The sequence below is a fragment of the Phacochoerus africanus genome, chromosome 8 (assembly GCF_016906955.1).
Source record: "Phacochoerus africanus isolate WHEZ1 chromosome 8, ROS_Pafr_v1, whole genome shotgun sequence".
Classification (NCBI taxonomy): domain Eukaryota; kingdom Metazoa; phylum Chordata; class Mammalia; order Artiodactyla; family Suidae; genus Phacochoerus; species Phacochoerus africanus.
Window position 1 is genome coordinate 109,458,528 of NC_062551.1, and position 20,550 is coordinate 109,479,077.

The 20,550-nt window shown below is 37.5% G+C and overlaps 1 protein-coding gene across 3 annotated transcripts in view; it reads right to left on the reverse strand.

Annotated features, from left to right (window-relative positions):
• The window catches only part of ZNF521 (zinc finger protein 521), a 287,367-nt gene that overhangs the window by 116,513 nt on the left and 150,304 nt on the right, over positions 1-20,550 (reverse strand). For 2 of the 3 annotated variants that reach the window (XM_047793956.1, XM_047793954.1), the window contains one exon: positions 15,613-15,697. In XM_047793956.1, the coding sequence (XP_047649912.1) occupies positions 15,613-15,697 (85 nt within the window). The remainder of the gene's footprint in view (positions 1-15,612; positions 15,698-20,550) is intronic. The other variant, XM_047793955.1, reaches the window with a different exon arrangement.

Here is a 20,550-nt window from a genome sequence, read left to right on the forward strand (position 1 = left end):
TGGGAAAGATTGGTGGTGATTCTGTATACAGACGTATGTGCACTTGTATGTACACACACACAAACACACACACTTAGATATACAAAGAAAACTATAAGAAATTTCTTGTCAAGAAAGGCCATTAAGTAATTTAGGAAACTATAGTTACTGTCAGAAAATGTGAATTAGAATTCAGAAATCGGCCGCATACTTTAAGACCTTGGAACTGAATGTATGTTAAGTTTACAACATAACGTGATAGTTCACAACAGAGATTAGGTAGAACAGGCCTTTAAAGAAAATTAAAATGACCTTTTCATTAAGAGCTAAAATCTTTTTTTTTTTCTGCCCCAAAACAAATTGATACAGCTTGGAAGATTATCATTTTTTCTTAAAAAGATACATACTTGCATGGTTTTTTTGAATGTGTCATTACTAAGATAAATTAGGCTGTCTCGATAACTGAAGAAGTTACAGCTAAAACCGAAACAGCCTGGACATCGAATACAATCTCACACTATTGCCAGCTTTCCAACATCACATTTATCCCACGCGATGGTGCACTTTCAGCATAATAATGCAAGGACCCTAGGATGCAGCAGACACAGAAATAATGTCAGAAGCAATTCTTCACATTTGGATCTTACCACATCAAGTGCAAATAGTGAACTTAAACATGAAAATGCAATTTGCTCCTTCTAAAGTATACATTTTTATCTCTTGCAAAAGAAAATAAAAAACCCCACATTCATTTCCTACGCCTCGAGGTAAAAAGAATGGCATCTATCACTGGTGCAGAGAATGCTGAAGGATTTAGAGGCAATCTTTTCATAATGCTTCTTTGGGTGAGGAAGTGGAGTTATGAGTTGCTCAAAATTCATAAAGATTATTAAGTTTACATCCTCACAGAAGATCCGCCACCAGTGCATCGCTCAACTAGACTGTCAGCAGTCCTGCCCAACTCTACTGAGAACAGGTCTCTGGCTCCAGACCTTCATTCATTTTGTGGCATTAGTGCTCCAGCAGATGAAATAAAGATTCTATCCAATTCAAAAATCCAACAAACGAACAAAACCCCCAAACCCAATCACCTCCAGTGGAACAAGGATGCAGTATCGTCACTGAACTCAGGTACTCATTCTATCAATAGCCCTTCATGGACGTAATTTTAACTAGAGAGTCGGTTTTTATTTCAGCAAGTTTACTCCGGATTACCAACTTGTGTGTTTGTGCCTGCTGGGCTATTTGAATGATTACCCTGTCCCTCAATGCCTTCAGCTATGACCGACTGGGCACCTATGGCCATGACCTCTCACAGTAAGGAAGCTTCCTAAACAACAGTGAGCTTTCCTGCTTGATGAATTCCAACCGCACAGCTCATCTAAACTGAGCCTATGGGCTTCCTGGGTTTCCTTCTTGCTCTCTGCATAGGTCTACGGGAAGTTATGAAACATATTTTTCTAGTCCTCCCAGGAGCAAGGCCAGGTTCACAATTTGACCTCAGAAACACAGCAGTCCTGCAAAGCCAGACAGCCTGATGGAACTGAGGATTAGTACACTCTGCCTGGCCCAGCACAGACCATAACATGCAGCACCGAGCAATGCTGTGTATGGGAAATGACAAGCAATGGATCAGGGGGAGAAAAGTAATGGGATTTAATCACATAAAAATATCCCAGGTACACAGCTCCTTTTCAACAAGCCACCGACCTCAGGTAAGGGCTCCGTGTTCTTCTGAAACAACTCCCCCTCCCCTTGTAATTTACAAGGGAGTTGCCCAACCAGCTCTTTTTGATCAGATTAAGTTATAGGGTTCTGGACACACCTGGAGAGTCTCCTTCCCATCAGGTTAATACTCCCCGATCCCCAGGAATAATTTTAAGTAAACATACAAAAATATCTATCTGTGCATCGGAGAGATGTCTTAGATGTGTGAGGAATGATGCAGGAACAGGGCAGGCTCATGTGAAAGACTGTCACATACTAATTAAGGACATGGCTGCCGAAAAAAGGAAGGCTGACCCTGCAGTCTTATTTACACAATTTCCAGCCAGAGGGCTGTGAAGTGGAGCCCCAGTGGGGGCATTTCTATCGGAAACCCAAGGGCACCTGCATTAAGGAAACTGGTGTAAATGAATCCCTTTGCTCAATGACAGAAGAAAAGACACCAATACTTCAATTATCTTGGCATGGAATCTATGTGCTGACCCTCTTGGAGTCCACATGACAAGACACAGTTATCTCTTTTATTATTATTATTATTATTTGCACTTCCCTATGTGTTCAGTTAGAAGGAGGACGTTTTGCGACGAGAACGATAGAGCTTTTTAGACAGAAGGTAGTGATTCAAAAACTGCAAAACTTCAGCTTGCAAAAATAGCCTAAGTGACCTCTTGCAGTACTCTGACCACTCTGCAGCAAGCAGGAGGCAACCCCTGTGAAGAGCGGATTCTGGCAAAGTTCTCTCTTCACAGATGATGCACAGCTTAAGCTATAATGAGTTTTTGGGTTACAAATGCTGAACGCATTAATATTCCTTGATGATAATTATCACAGTATAAGCACCTTTCCCAATGTGAGTAGCATAAAGCAACTGAAGCAGCATTTTTACTACATTTGAAACAAGCTGGAAAATGGGATTTTCTACTCCTGTAACCTGGGGTCAACATACATCAAGCATTGCATATTAAACACACCTATATATGAACCCGGCATCATTTTTCCCTCCCTCCTTCTTCCTGTATACCTGAAGCTCTCTCCTTTATCCAGTCTTCATTATGAAATTCTTGATATGGACATACATGTGATATACATAGTTTGAAAAAGAAATGCATTTCCCCCGTATCACAGGACTCCTATGTTTCTTCTTATGAGAATCCAAATAGCAAATAAGATCAGTAAGCCATGCTTTAGAGATGTGTCTCTGTGCAGTTTAAATGAATACAGGCTGCATATAAAACAGGATGAAAATCAGAATTGAGCAAACAGGCTCCTAGAAGAACCAAAGGCATTATATACAAGACAAACTACCAGCCTTTAACTTTATACTTTCAAAACTAACAATAGTTGAAAGCACCAAATACATGTGAATTCTAACCCACCAATATGATAACAGTCAAGATGTCAGCATGATATTTACTGGCAATATTTTCACTAAAGATTCTAGAAACCAACTTTCATTCCAGATTAAAAGAACAATTATTATTATTGTTTGGTAATAACCATCAAATATTATAAGAAAAATTGGTAAAGGTGATCCATTATGCATTACGTCAGTGTATACAACAATACCTAATATTCAGGATTTGCCACAGCATACCCAAGCAGATGCTGTAAAGATGTCACTTACTATGCCCCAATTTGATTCGATAATATGCTCTGAATAAACTACAAATTGATTTTCCCTCCCTTTCCCTATATTCAGTGAAAAAGAAAAAAAAATTGTTATAAAACTCAACTGATACTAGGGTGGCTTAAAATCACTGCAATATAAGAGCTTCCTTTTTAAAAAACATGCTGTATATCCTTTAAATACTCTCTGTAAATAATCCCAACAGGACTTTGACTAAACAGTGACAAAGGGAAACCCAGTTTGAACCCTGAATCTGAAGAATGTGACCAGATTTAGGAATTTTGTAGGTGTGAATGAGCTGAACTCATTTGTACCGTGTTACCCACACTTCATTTAGATAATATGCCACGCTACAACTGCTTCAAGTTCTGTAACATCATTTTTACTTATGTGCTGCAAAAATGTCTTCAAATCCCATTTGAATAGATGGCAGGGTTATGACGGATCCTTTACTAAATATTTAACAGCACTATCGGCTTATTAAATACTATAATGTGAGAGCCATGAAAGCATGATATACAGTGCTTGCCTTTTTTCTAAAACTTAATGCTTCTGCTCATTTTGAACACTCTGCAAGCCCATTCATCAGTAGAACTGAGGCATTTTAAAAAGTCCTCATTTACTAGCAGATAAATGTGGTTAGAGAAGCTTTTTAGTGTAGAAGTGACTGGAAACCTATTTGGTTTTACTGTGCATATTTGCTTTACTCTGCACTAGGAAGAAGAAAAAAAAATAACACCTCACAAAACATTAAAGGCTATTTGGAAAGAGCATGCAAAAGCTAAAGGAACGCAGTTTGAAATAAAAGAAAGTAAGGGGTATTTTTGGTTCACAGGAATACACACACACCAAAACAAGGCAACAGATTTATAGACAGCTGAAAACATACATATATTTATCAAATCTGAAAACAGTATTGCAAATACCCATCATATAATGAGATTATCCATTGAGACCCTGTTGCTTTTGACTATGACATTGTTGGCAGGTAATGTCATTTGCAACTATTCATAGCTGCATTTTAAAAAAAACAGTTAATACAATTCTGGCATTTAGTCTGTTAGGATATTTGTAACTAACACTATGCTTAAAAAAAGGTTAATCAAATTTCATAGCCTGTTTCAGTGGGTAGAAAGTTGGAATCTTCTCTGAAGAGATATTTCTATTCACAAAGAGATATACTATAGTCTAATTTAAAAGAACACTCCCTTTCTGCTGGAAACCCGTGGAGTGAGCATTTACCCTGTAAACACTGTAACAATGATTATCTGTCCTTTCCCATTCTCAGTGGAGACTCCTGCTTTTGAAAATGTCTTGTGGTGACTTACTAAATTCAGGCTATTTCAATTAGTATTACTGCACATTAAAAATTAATTGCATTACTGAGTAGATTAAGGTTTAAATTTCAATTCTACAGTATGTGCACTAGAAATGACAGCTAAAAATCAATGCTCTTTGGCCCACAATCGGAAGTGTGTACACTTGAATAGTTCAGGACTGGCGTCGCTGGCCAGGCAGTTTTAAAAGACTTGATAGTTCAATTGAAGGTGTGTCAGGTCTAATTCTAGACTTTAGCTTGAATGTTGCGCAGTGGCTCAGGCTTAGAAAAAGAAAAACAGAACAATAGTTGCCCTAACCATTGGGAAAACAAACGTACACAGGTACTAAAATGATGACAACAAAGAGATTAACAGTTGACCAAACTTCACGTATAATTATCCCCAGGCTAAAATCTTGTTCAGAATTCTGTTTACTAAGAACACGATCCTTGACTTAATTCCACAGTATTTTTTATTAGTTATTGAGTGACAGAAGTTGCTTGGGGGCAGGAAATAGGATATTCTGTGAAGAGATATTACTAATATGTACAGTATTCATAATACCTTTATGTTTTAAGGAAGCCCAAGAAGGTATGGAAATTATAAATCTTTTCCTTAAACAGTGCTCTTACTTAAGTCCCCTTGGAATATTATTAAACCTCTTGGGGGGAAGGGAAAAATCAGTTGATCATCCTGCTGGTAAATTTATAACATCTAGACAAAATGTGTAAAAAGGAATGAGTCACTTTTATTCACAGTGAATTTGTTCTTCTAAGATGAAGATGAGAAGCATCACAAAGTCCACACAGTAAAGTGGCATCAATAAAGGCCCATAAGCCACCCAGGGTATCTGGGTTTGGAACTGATACCTTTGCGCCTAAGAGAAAAAAACGCTGCCTGCAATGTTCCTTCAGATCCCTTCTGTGTTGCACCGGTGGCCAAGAGCAAGTTCAGTGGCAAGAGAGTAAGGAAGATGGGAAGTAATAATAATAAAAAGAATAATCTGGTGCAAATGGACCCCAAGGTGTAGTAGTCATCCCCATGCAACAATCACCCTTCAATGCAATTTACTGATGTTGCTTCATTACAATACAGCATATAAAAGGGCTTCGTACAACATGCACTCCTGAAAGCTGTGAGGTCTGAAACAGCACACACCACCCTAGCAGGCGCTACCCAGGGAGCCAAGTCAAACTGTGCCAAAGTGACGTTACCTAGAAAAGAACTAACTAACTAATGTGCACAGCATGGTGACATATGGGGGGGGAAGCGGGGGGGGGGGGTAGAGAGGATAAAAAGGTAGCTCAGAAAGGTGTTTCTTTAGTGAACTTTTCAGGTCATTTTCAAATTAATCGGAAATAAAACATTCTTTGAAGAGGTACCAATTTGAGGCTTTATGAAAAGGAAAAGATAAAGGAGATGATATCTCCTGTTTAGGAGATAGAAACCCGCTCTCTCTTTCTCATTCTGTTTCTCCATAAAATGAACTGAAACCATGTTCTTAGGTGAACTTGAACATGGCACACTGAGGTTACTACTGTTTAAAAGAGAACATGACATGCTTTGGCGATTCTTGCCTGTCTTAGTTGAAAGTCTTCCTTTTCAGTCGATGCCCAGAAGATGCTGAAGTGATGTGTTAAGGGAAAAAAAGATTCTTTCCTCACCAAGGATCATTGAGTATGTCATTGGTTAATTCTTGTTCTATGCTCCTCATTAGCATGACTCTCAAGTTTCTGGTTATCATATCCGAAATATTAAGACATAATAACTACGAAGGTGCAGATAATTGGATATTAACCAGAACATACTTGACTGGGCAGGAGGTAGGGCCCTGCTTAAACTAATCCTGAAATATATTAATCACCAATTAATGAAAGGGTTTCAAATTCATTTTCTATTATAGAACACCTCCGAGTAGCTAAGCTTTTCCTAACAAAATGACTTGAAATAACAGGGTAGAAATGAAGAATATGGCCATCTGATGATGGCTTGAATTAATTCTTTACAGCCTGTTGTCAGGTAATCATGAAAACTACATCTGAAGCCTTGATTACATTCACAAAACCTGATGGGAAGAAGAGGGGACACTTTTCAATGTTCAGTGGCCTTGGTTTAAATTCCAAATTTATTCCTTTAAGTGGCAAAGCCACAGCTAAATATTTCTTGGGAGAGTTGTCATCACATTACCTGAGTTTTTCAGCCTAGACTGACCTCTGACCCTCCAACCCGACAACAGATGTATTCTTAAAATAAGAACCAATTAATGGGAGCCAGAGAGGTCCAGCAAAGGCATGCTTTGAACTTAATAAACAGGAAGTAGTAAGATGCTGATGAATATATATCGAGGGATAAAAACCTTGACCAAATGGTGCTTGAAAAGCCACCACCACTTAGATGGAAATAAAGTAATGCAAATAAAAGAAAACAGAAAAAAGAAAAAAGAAAAACAAAACAGGAAGAGAGGGATATAGAGAAGAAAGTCCGATTTCTGTACAATTCACGGGGCTGTGAGATTTTCTGTGATGTGTCACAGATGTTCTCCTGCTTTGGTGGTAAAAGCCCCCACTAAGCTCTCCAGAAAAACTTCCAGCCCATTTCATTGAGTTAGAAAAATTCCTACAAAATGCCACCCATCTTTTCTTTTTTTCACTTAATATTTTTTTTTTTTTTTTTTTTTTTTGCTTTATAGGGCTGCACCCGCGGCATATGGAAGTTCCCAGGCTAGGGGTCGAATCCGAGCTACAGCTGTCGGCCTATACCACAGCCACAGCAACGCGGGATCCAAGTCACATCCGTCACCTACACCACAGCTCACAGCAATGCTGGATCCCTGACCCACTAAGCGAGAACAGGGATCAAACATGCATCCTCATGGATACCAGTCGGATTCATTTCCACCGTGCCACAACAGGAACTCCCACCGTCCATCTTTTAAAATTTTTCTAAGTACATTATTCTCACAAAGAAATTCTAATATCTTGTCCTACTTAAAAGGTGTGGCTCCCAGACTCTCTAAAAAGCTTACATTTTTGTCAGACAAAACAAGCTGCCTGGATGAATGTAGCATCAGCAAGGGATTGAAATGATGCCATCTTTCTATTTTTCCTGCCTTTCTTCACTTACTTTGATGAAAACAGTTAGAAAACGCCTGTTATAGTGGCTGTTTTTTTTTTTTCTTCTGTTGTTCGTTGAATGCAGTTTTAATAATTCTTAAATAAGCACTCATGGCAGATAAACTCAGATAGGCAGGCAAGTAGGCCCTTTTATCAACAATTTTGCCATAGAAATACACAAACATTTCAATGGCTCTTCATTAGCAAACAAATCAACAAGTGATATTTTAATGCATGACTTTATTCCATCTCTGCGGGGACCATAGTTGAGAGTGTGATGTACAGTACAGAGAAAGGAATCATCAGCCACAGTGTCCCAGAGCTCTCTCCATTGAGGACTTTGCAGCCTCCGCTTAAAGAGTGCATTTAATTGACTGATAGACAGTAGCTTCTTTGTTCACAGAAGACAGCGAAGTAATGGCAGCTTGAAAATCGTACCATCTACAGGGTCTCCTGAGACTAGTAACAGGGGGATATGTGTCAGGAATAAATAAATAATCTAATTATTAAGCCACTTCCTGTCAAGTTAACTCCAATTTGTTGGCTTTTGAAGGCAACAAAACGAGGCATTTTTCCTCATTATGCTTCTCTTTTTATACCAGTGGTAATCACAGGCGGATTAAAGGGTGCCTGATTGGTTTTTTTGTCAAGGAACTGAGAAGCAGCCAACAGTACAGAAAAACAGAGTTGGGGTTAGAAGAAATTTCATGCTTGTCTCCTTTCCAGCTCCCTAACAGCCCACACGGCTGCCCCATACAGAGCTGCCAGCTGTACAGCAAATGTGTACCCCTCCGACTGAGGCCTACCGGGCCACAGGCGCCATCCTGAGAGCTGTGAGATACCTTGCAATCTTGGCAGGTAGCTACTGCTGTCATAGGCATAATTCTAAAGGTGACCTAGGAAGCCCCATCGGCTCACCAAATGCAACAATGTGAGCAGCTGAAGTTCAACACCCACTCTCCATATTGGCTCCCTTTCTTTGTTTACGGCTAGGCATGGCCCCGCAACTAAGAAATAGCCTATGGAAAGAGGTCATCAGAGACCCTTTCTTTTTCTGTGTCTGAACCGATCCCGTGGAAATAGGTCACGGTGCGTACGCATGTGTATCTGGGCCTGTGTGCGCGCAGGGATCGATCTCTATCTATTCCGATGACAACTTGCACTGCCTTCCATTTGGAAATGGTTTGCAAACATTGTGCAGAAACAGATACCCGTGTTTGATAATCAGCATATCAGATGGTGAGGGGGAACCCAATGTGCCTGTGGCATCTTCTATAGCAAGTCCAAAGCAAGATCAAAACGGAAGTCAGAAGCCACGGGTTTGAGATAGTCACAGGGCACCTCCCACCTGGCCTGGCCTCTGCCAGGCATCTCTGTACAGAGCCCAAGAAGGGAGGCTGGTGTCCGATCATTCTGCTTGGGAACATTTTTCTGAGGTCACTTTTAGGACAGAGTGCTCTAAAAGAGCAATAAGAAGCTAGATCGTCTCTCTGTCAGTGGGCTCAGTCAAACCCTCAGCCTCACAGAAAACTACCACTACAAGAAATGTTGAAGAGGCTTTCTCGGGGCTTGTAAATTAGAAACTCCACTAATGGCCAGTATTTTTTTAACTCTTGTAAATCAAAGCTTCTAGAAACAGGCAAAAACACAAAACAAGGATAAACATCCTGATCTGTCTTTTCATAGCTTAACCCTGAAATGAGAGAGAGTCTGAAAAGTTGCATCAGAAATAAGAATCCAAAAATCAAGGTAAGCTCTTGAAAATTGTACCTTATTCTAAAAAGGTGATTTTTTTTTTTTTTTAAGGAGGACTTTCTGCTCTGACATTAAACTGTCTTTGTTTTAGGAAGGCTGATGGCAGAGGAGGCTTAGTAAGGTCCTGTGTCCCCACTTTGCACTTGGTGAACGCTGTAGCTATGTTCTATTTATGCCTGCGTATGTCCGTTCTGAATACATCTTGGATTTTTGTTAAATTGCGCAGATAATTAAACCCTCTTCATATTTACAGTCTGCTTCATTGGTACCATGAATTCTGTTTTCAGTTACTGTCTGCAAATCCCCTCTCTGAACAATTTCATACGAAGCAATAACACTTCATTTTACATAAGTTTTATCTGATGTCCCCATACAGAGCTGCCAGCTGTACAGCAAATGTGCGGTTCTCAAACTGAGGCCTACCAGGCCACTGGCGCCATCCTGAGATCTGTAAGGCACCTTGCTGTCCCTGGCAAGCCTTCTCTGCTATCACTGTGACCATCACTCCACACTGCACACAACTTAAAATCATCTGATTATTAGAATTTGTGGCCCGCACTCCATTTTATCCTTTATTTAATCTATCCCCAGATCACACATTTGTTTAAATGTTTTGGCTGGTTTACAAATCATGCAGCCATCTGCACAGTAGGTGTGACACCATTTTTTAGACAAAAGTTACGTGGCAAACAAAGATAGTCATTGGAAATGCTTTGGTGTTTGTTATTCTGCCTGGTTCACTTGGACCAACTCTAAGAAATAAATAGAATTATCTGTGTAAATCGATGAACATCTATGAAAAACAACACCCAGCAGAATGCCGAGCCTGCTCCATTACCTACGTTAATATCATGACAGCTGAGGAGAGATGACCTGGCCCACTTCTCATCTCTCCTGTACAGATGGCTATTAAAGAGAAAGTATCCCTTTTGTATGGTCCATGTAGAAACCCTTTATGGGCTTTTCAAATAAGCCAGCATTGCCCACATGAGGGTAGCTTTCTGTTACCATTAAACTGCCCAGATTTCATCTTTTTTAATCCAGCTCTTGATGCAATAAGCCAGTATTTCATCATATTTAACACCAAATGTGTGTTTCTTAATTCCCTGAGTTTTGCAGACAATCAACTGAAGATGACTTAAAAAAATTCAATAGTCTTCTCATTTAGAATTCACGTGAACTCCAGAGAATCTAAGGGCTTCGAGCTTCTTGGGACTGTGCAGGGAGACACATCTATGTACATCCACGCATATGTGTATCATTGCGGAGTCATTTCTATTCTTTTTTTTTAAAGTAGCCAATGACAACTGAGAGTTTAAAGGGCAACATAGCCCTTTATCTTCCTATGCAGAGGTCCATATCTTTGGATAGCTCCCCTTTAGACATATAAGATCCCAAACCACTATAGACCCCCAAATATTGGTTTTAGTCAATTCTAAGACTAGAGCACTCAGGCTGAAATGTTGTTTCAAAGGTGGTGCTGAATGTCACAAAACTATGATGAAGATTAGTCACACAGCACACCAGCCGCTAAAGAAATGGGAGGAAAAGAATGCCATTTGTGACCTTGGGCATCAAACAAATTGCAGAATATATGAATGTCACTTGCCATAAGAACAGACTAAAATTTCACCACTCTGTTCACAACTGATCTATGCATTCTCTTTTGTCTTGATGTCAGTTGTTTAGATCATATGTAATAGAGCAGATACCTCTGGAAGGCTTGAATCTTGTTATGATCTTTTAAAAACTGTATCTATAAAACACTGACTTTTGAGTTTAGAGATTTGAATTAACATAGTATCTCTGCATCTGTGTTTTTGTATTAGCTGTCATTTATAGTCCCAAATTCTAGCTTTGCTTTTCTAAAAGATAAATACATTCACTTTCCCCTAAATGCTCTAAGCATCACCCTTGATCCATCTAGGACAGGTGTGTTAGTGACTATTTGTGGATTTTCCTATTTTTTTTTTCCTCCATAAAACAGTGCACTCTGCCACGTTAGTTACAATTTTGCCATTACAACACTGGTCTTTCTGATCAGATGAGAAAAAGAGGAAAAAAAGAAAATATATTAATTAATCATTTCTAGGTCAATTTTAAATATATATATATATATTTTTACAATTCTGAGGTAAATGATTGATACTCACTCCTTGCATATTCTCTACCTGAGAACTTGGAAAGGGAGGGCTGGAAACGGCCATAGCTAAACCCTGACAACTTGCCCTCCAAAGGCCATGATGGCAGCAATCAATTCCAAGGATAATGGTACTTCTCCCCTCTGCTCATTTCTTTGTCAAGCTGACTGGCCTTCGATGGGGAGCTTACTGCTGGTAGTCTACCACCAGCCGCTCACAATTTGCTCACTACGTTTCATGAGACAGTTGTTTGTGGCTGTCTGGAACACACTGGTCTCTTTGGGGATTTATGCGTTAGTTGTTAGTTGCAATGCCAACCTCCGTAGTGATTGAAATTTCTTTCTAACTAAAATAGATAATTAGAGGCTGGTAATTATTGGTCAAGAATTATCAGAGTGAAAAAATTAAGCTTCTCATAAATAGTTCCTGGCAATGTCATCTCTTTATATGATTGCATGCCTAACAGCCCTTTATTCAGAGCACTTACAAATTTATTCTACCGCTGTTGAGCCTCATAATTTTATATGAGGCAATCCTTTTGCTGGGTTAAACACATTTACATTCTCTGGTTTCATAACTATCTGTGCTAATCCATAGCAAATAATAATAATAACAGGAGTCACAAAGAGGAAAAAAAACAATAATTATTTACTGTGCAGAGAGAAAGAGAGGAGTGAATAATGAATTAAAGGACACAATACACAATGGCTTCTTTCTGTATTCTCAGGTCAAAAGCCAACATAAACTATGTGAAAGGAACAAAGGAAGACAAGAAAAAATTTCTCATCTGTGCAGACTTTAAAAGAGGAAATCTTTCCCCTAGGAAAGCAGTTAAAATATTTTGTAGCTCTGTGTGTGTGTGTGTGTGTGTGTGTGTGTGTGTGCGCGTAAAGAAGAGAAACCTCTAAATAGTCGCTGGTCTGATTTTTTACTGAAACGATGTCAAAATGTGACTGAGAGTGAGGCTTTCTTTTTTTTTTTCCTTAATAGACATAAGTCAAATCCCAAATGCATTTTTATTGAGTAATTATTCCTGCAACTCAAACCATGTGTCCACACCTAGCTGCAACGCGGCACTTAAGCAGAGCATCTCCAGTCTGTACCTGGTAGAAACACTGATGATTTTCCTTTCACAAAGGTCCCTGGTCAATTGCCGGAGATCAGCACATCCAGAAAGAAGCGTGCAGGTTCCCTGACATTGAAATTGCATTTAAAACATGTGTGCTACATAGAAGCAAATGCAAATGACTTGGTTAAAGAAGGAATTTAAAGTTAACACCTCATTGGGTCATCTGCAGACCTTGTTTTCCATCAGGTGACATAATCCTTCCTCCAGACTGATTGAAATGGAAAACAAAATCTGTAAAAACACTATATACCCGCTTAACAAAAAGAATAAGAGGCTTTTCAGAGAGCCTCTTAATCCCTCTTCCCTGCTAAATGTCTAGTTGAGATTATTTTTTGATTAGACAAAAAACATACACAGATACACAACCTAAAAATACCTACCCTCAATGGAGGTATTTTAGCCAACAAAATCATGCTGCCTGCCTCATTTGAAAAACTAAGCATCACACTGGGATTTTAAAAAGGGGTATCTTAGCCTTTGTGACATCCTCCCGTTACACATTCTCTCTAGATATTAACAACACAACACAGATGAAGTATAAGGAGGACTTGGATGCATGGTCAGCAGACATAACAATTAAACGGATACTATTCATTTGTTTAGGCCTCAAGTGCAAGAGAATTACATATTTTATTATTAAAAAGTAGCATGAATATTAAATAACTAGTCCCTCTGTGAAAAGGAATAGAATTTGCTTCTCTGATGGAAGGTGAATTGTTAAACGCTCAGATCCCAAGAGGAGGTGTGTGTCATATTAATCCACCATAAGGTAGAGGGGGGAAGCTTTGGGAAAGCACTAATGATGCAAGGACTATTAAAAGAAATACAAAGGGAAAGGTATAAAGCAATTTAAAAAGAAGAGCCAGGACAAATCAGTGAGCATTTTGGATGATGATGCTAAAATGAAAAATTCTTCTCATGACCAGCACTCCATTTAGATTCTGTGTGTGCAAGAGAGCATTAATACTGTAGTGAAAATATATGCCATTTGCTCATCTGGGCCCTGGGATAAATAATAAATCCAGAACCAAAAATGAGTTTACCCGGAATAAAACAAATCAGAAGCATGACCCACAATGTTTCACTTAATTTTCCGTAAGCTGCAAACTCTCCAGAAATATTTTCACTGAAGCCCATGTAAAACTGCAGCACGACGCAGAATCATGAGTGACTGCCACCAGTAAATTTGACTCAAGAAATAAGGAGGTGGAAAATATTAACATTTATTATTTAGCAAGAATAATTCATTTTTTCTAACCCATGCCCTTTCCCTCTTCCCCCAAAAAAGCCATTTTGAAAGTTCATATATTTTGGGGGGATCCGAAATAGAAGGGAAAATAGAAGAAACATTTGACTCTCTTCTACACATTGCATCATCTTCCAAACACTCAGTAAAAGTGTCAATGGAATTCTGCCACATTTAAGAATATGCTATTTAACGTATAAGAAAATCACTATTAATATTAGTACTTAAATCCGGAAAGGAGAGAGAGAACGTGACCAACAGTTTAGCTGTTATGTATATGTTTCTTTTTGCATACTTAAGCAGTTAGGCTTTTACAAACCATAATCCTCCTAAAGACCATCACTTGAAACTATAAAGCAAATCCTATTGAAAAACTATTAATCAATTTTCTAACATACTTTTGATTTCATCTTCATTTATCCACAAGAGCATTAGAAGTTTTGTTACGATTAGTTTTAATGATCAGTAATAATGGTGGTAGCAAATCTTCTACTGAATGTTCTCCGAATACTGCTGATTAGGATATGATGAAACTTGCTTACCCTGAAAATAAGTTCAGAGTCTAAAATGTTGAATTGTCTTTCCTGTCTTAAAGGCTGAGAGCAGGAGAACATGAGGTTAATCAGACTTTTAAAACATTATATCATAATTATTTATGATATTATATAGTATTGTGAAAGGAGTATGAAATAAAAAACTCTCATAGTGTAAAAACACAAATGGGTACCAAAAATAATATAAAATAATAGCAGTTGTCATTTTACTAGCAGAAAAAGATCTGCTTGATAAAGTTTAATTGGCTGGTAAAATTCTTAGTGTTATTACTAAGTGCTTATCAAATTAAAAACATAGGAGGTAACCCCAGAGGAATTAAGGGATAATGGGACAATATGAGTAAGTGAAAAAATTATCCTTTAGCTCCAGCCCATGTGATAAATGCAAAATCCCTGAAAACACTGGCTTACAATGACTTCTGAGATCTTTACCCAAACCACATTTATAAATATCTATGTAAAATCTGGTGAGGAATAAAAAATGATTACTGAATTCTTTACATGATCTTTATGATCATGATTATTTCCAGGCTGTTGAAACCATACATATAAAGTTATTTTACGGCAATTTAAATTATTTATGTTTCCCTATCACAAGAACTCACCACTTTAGATTTTGATACAAAGATGCTTAAGCAACACACAGCAGTGCCATTACCATAATAACTTCTGAAATTAAAACCTGTCTAAAACTCTATGGAAAGCTAACATCCAGTTCATTAACCATTCCTGTTAGTTTTCAATAATGCAAAAATGATTAGAAGTTTAATTTGTTAATCACCTGTGTTTTGACTGGCAGTAGATATATAATCCTCTGCAGAAGTCTAAACTAGCCCTTGCAGAAAACAAAATGTGCTAATGCCTTATCAGGCCTAATAATAGTAATAAAAAAATCAATCATGCCTAGGTAAATCATTGATGGTTGAACAATTAATTCATCTTTAACTCTGTTTAATTATATAGGCATTGATGTACACAAGGAGGAGAAAAGTCTATCTGTAATAAGGTTTAGAGTGTCACTCACCAATCATGTGATTTGCAACATGCACCTGAATATCCCATTCATTGTAGAAAACCATCTGACACTTGATGCACTGATAGGTCTTCTTCTGAGAAAACAAGTATAAACAGAATTACTTAGACACATGCATTTTTTATTGTTTTCTTTAGAAAAACCCAACCCTACCTACTCATGGCATTTTCTTGAGACCTTGGAATTACATATGTTGTTAACTAAAACTCCTGTGGGGCCACCTGGGCCAAGTTCTGTAAGTTCCTTACTATGACTTTATGGCTTGCTCCCAACACTATAACTTTTGGGTACAAAGATGTTGGAAGACATAAGGCACATAATTATGGCATAACATATGTTTAAAGATTCCTAAACTCAAAAACAGAAGTTGGTGTTAAAAAAATATATATCTGCAACGCACAGCTGAGTTTCAGAAACTGATGTCGAGGAAGATCAGGCACCCTTTCATTCTGACCAATGAATAAAGTTATTTGGCTAAAATATTCCAAATATCACTCAGTAACAAGGCCAATAAGGTACAATTCATAGAATCTAGCAATGAGACTTAAAGAGGATCACTTTCAGCTGCAGTATGAAATTTAGATGATGTTTCTGAAGACACTAAGTACTAGCATTCAAATACCTATCCTCTCCTATAAAATCATGTTATATTGACCATTCTCACACCATTTCATCATTTTACACTAAAGTCCTGTGAACAGATAGAGCAGGACTTATTACCATCCTTGTATTATAAATAAAGAAACTGAGGTCCAGGGAAGCAGAAAAATCTGCCTCAGGTCATAGTGCCTTACAGCTGGGAAGGGAAATAAGCGCTTTTGATTCTAAATGTGAGGCTCCTTGATAAAAGCAGTCTTTATGATTTCACATCTTTATTACTATGTCCTGCATATAGCTCAGGATGTATTAGATGAACTCCATAAAGAAAGTCTTGGTTAAGTTTTCCAGAACACCCTTAAACATAAATTCCTTTACGATGAAATTTGATATTAACAATTAAAAACCACTTTGGAAAACAAAATAAAGCATCCTGAAATAATCCATTTGTGAGAAAATGACATTAATAAAATCATGTCAATGATGGTTTAAGGCAGTCTTACAGAGTTATCAATTCTTCATTGGCAATCGTAAAAATTGCTTTACTCATGGTAGCAATAGAAAATATTGATCTGTAAATTGCAATTAATTTTTAAACCACTCAACAAAGTTATCGTAAAAAAGTGAGTGCCTTTTATTAGCAGCTAAAATTCAAAACGCTGTTAATGACAAATTTTCTTAATATTGTCACTTCTCATAGTATTTGCTTCTGCTACAGAGGATGATATTTCTCGTAAAACACAGAAACTCAGGCATATTTCCAATGGAAGCTTTCTACATAATATAATGGGCTTTGTATATTAGGCATGTTGTGAATTGAGTGTGTTAGGTCTAAATGTAACACGGACTTGAAAAACCCTAACAATCACCAAGGAAGATTTACTGCGCTGAGCTGTTTACAAGATGCTTTTGATGGTGACATATAGAGCAACATGTGTTGCGTAAATAACATCTATCCCTTTTTTAACAATATTTCCCTTTAGAACTAGTTAGAAAATATTTCTTACTCCCAGATGACCTACATTATATATTGTTTATTAGCATACTTCTAGCATTATTCCTGATATGTGACCTTGCTGAAAAACAAAGAAACATAAACTTAATGGCTAGTCTTTTCTCTTGTTAGCACAGTAAAACATACAATATGTCGAAAACTGTCTCCAAAAATGATGACTGATGAATATGTTGGCAGAATATACTGGGGCTTTTTTTTCCTGGTCTAATAATAAAGAATAAAATCACTTGACAAGCCAAAATAATACAATACCAGCACTTACTACTGCCTTCAAAATGAACTGACACATTTGAAGGTCTATGTATATGTTTTCTTTTATCATTGAAAGAAAATGCTTTTGTCACTACTGAGAATTCAAATACTAATTCTATTCTTAAGACAGTTTCTAAAATGTTACATTCTATTGTTATTAACAGAGTCATATTCTGATACACAAGGTCCTAAATTTGGGGCTAGATGGAATAAGAATTTAATGTGATCAAAAACAATATACCATGGTCTTAAAATGCTTTAGATTAATTAAATTACACTTCATCTCACCATACATCTCACATTTCCCAAACACAAAGCGGTGATACCCAAATCGAGATGTGTTTTAGTTTTCTTTTTAAAGCCATGGTATAAAATTCATTCTTACCCTTAAATGGTCCTTTTTTGTTAAAATTTTTTTATTTTATTTTGGGGCCACACCTGCAGCATATGGAAGTTCTTAGGCTAGGGGTTGAATCGGAGCTGCAGCTGCCAGCCTATACTGCAGCCACAGCAACACCAGATCCGAGCTGCATCTGTAACCTACACCACAGTTCACAGCAACCCCAGATCCTTAACCTGCTGAGGGAGGCCAGGGATCAAACTTGATGGATATGAGTTGGGTTCTTAACCTGCTGAGCCACAACAGGAACTCCTCAGATGGTTCCTTTTTAAAAAAGTATTTTAAAATGACCTTTAAGACATTTATTATTGTTATTTATTTTGTCTCCATATGGCAGTTTCCAGGCTAGGGGTCGAATTGGAGCTACAGCTGCTGACCCACACCACAACTCACAGCAATGCTTAACCCACTGAGCGAGACCAGGGATCAAACCCGCATCCTCAGAATACTAGTCAGATTCGTTTCTGCTAAGTCAGGAAGGGAACTCCAAAACATTCTTTATTATAATTAAAGACTCTGAGCAAAATATTTGAAAGACCTCTGTTCGCGTGCCCCTCCCCCATATACCATCTTTACATAAAGTGTTGACCTTGAGGGGCTCATACTCTTGGAGGTAAAGCCATTCCAATTTTCCAATTTTACATAGCCGAGTTTATGAAGGAATTCCTCCTCGTTCTAGGCCCAAATCTGCTTTTCTGCTACTTTGACCCATTGGTCCTAACTCTAGTCTCTGCAGCTATAAAGAACAGGCTGAACTTCTGGTCTCATATAACAGTTACTTTAACCCCTTTGCAATCTGAAAACAGAAATATGGTGCAAGAAGTGCTTTGGGCAACTTTCACCGTCCTCATTACTTTCTTCCAATTCAATCTTTACATATACAGAACCCGAAATTAAGCACAACACTCCAGGGGTGCCCTGACCCATGCAGACTACAGCAGGACCATCACCTCTCTTAGGAAAATCACTTCCTTTTATATAGAAGACAACAAAAAAAGTCAAGTGAGATCATTTCTTTTAAAAGCAGATAAAAGTAGAAACAGAACTTCCATTGTTTGGGCCCCAGATTGGCCTTTATCAACGCTTAAGTTGTCAATTTACTTGAAATGCTAATTTAGTACAATTTTTAAAAGAGACTTTTTTTCATTAGCCTTTTTTAATGTGCTACTTGGGAGTGGGGTTGTCATTTCCTGATTGTTCTCTTTTGTTTTCTGATACTGATAGATGTAATTATCAAGGATACAACTTTTTCTCAGCACCTCATTATTTTTGATTGATTTTGAGAACAATTTAAATGTGCCTTTTTGACATTCTTGTTTTCAGTTATACTCTGGTTAAGGTACTCAGAGACTTTCAGAAAAGAGCATCTCATAAATTAAAAAAAAATGATTAAAAACCCACATTATTCTGATTAACCCCCTCCCCATTCAATCTATATTCCATTAGGACTTAGGCTTCACATTTAGCCTCATCAAATTAAAAAAAAAATTACACTTTGTAGTTGTAATTGCTTTGATTTTTTTAAACAAAACACCGCACATAAAAAAAAAAAAATCAATGAGTCCACAGTAATCCTCAAAAACAGAAAAGGAAAAAAAAAAATCTCAGTTGCCACTGTCAAAGTGACTATTACCACGAATCTCTTGTTCTGAAAATTGGTAATTAAAGGCACGGAAGCATCATGGTTTTTCAGGAGGAAGTGTCGTTCGTGCCTTTTTGATGAGGGAAAGCTTTCTTTATTGAAGGCTGAGAGTAAGGGATGAGAAAATTAGAAATTTACCACTTGTCATACCATAAAACGATCAAGGATAATCATTAATGAATGCTACAACTATCCAGAAAAAGGTTATTCTGAAATAAACAATTTTCATCCTTTGATAACAGCAAAGAGAAAGATGTACCTTTACAGTGACGGATCATGTGGTATTCACTGTAACCAGACTATTTAGCTTATGATGACTAATAATGGACATTATGGATCGTTCAATGTGATGCAGAATCAAGTATAATATATCATAATAAAGTACTCGTATCTAAAATGCATACTAGAATCTATCCAAGATTTTAGATGAAATATTCCAATTTTCAGGAAATGCAGGGATAGAAGAAAAAAATGTTTATTTGAGGGAAAAAAAATACACAAATCCAGAATAGTCTTCAAAACAAATCAAGAATATTTTTAGCCTGTTATCTTCAAAAATACACTGTCATCAGGGGAAAAAATTGGAGCGACTGTCCTCAAATGAAAGAGATATAAAAGAAAACAACAACTAATAAAGGTAGTGTGAGATAAATGTAACTTGTGGTTTCTGATTTGGGGCGAAAACAGCTATAAAAATGGTTTTTGAGGAAATTGGGGAAATTTGAATATCAGCTTGTTATGAGATGATATTGGGGAATTACCACTGTTAAGTGTCTCAGATGCGATAATGGTATTGTGGTTACATGGGTAAATGTCTTTTTTTGTTAGGAAATGAATACTGAATATTTAGATGTGAAACGGCATGGGGTTTGCAATTTACTTGCAAGAGACCCAGGGAAAAAAAAATAATAATATTGTCACAGATAGAGTAAATATGGCTAAATGTTAACAATTTTTAAATCTAGGTGCAAGCTTGAACATTTTCATGATGAAAAGTGGGAATAAATGGATAGGGTAATTCAT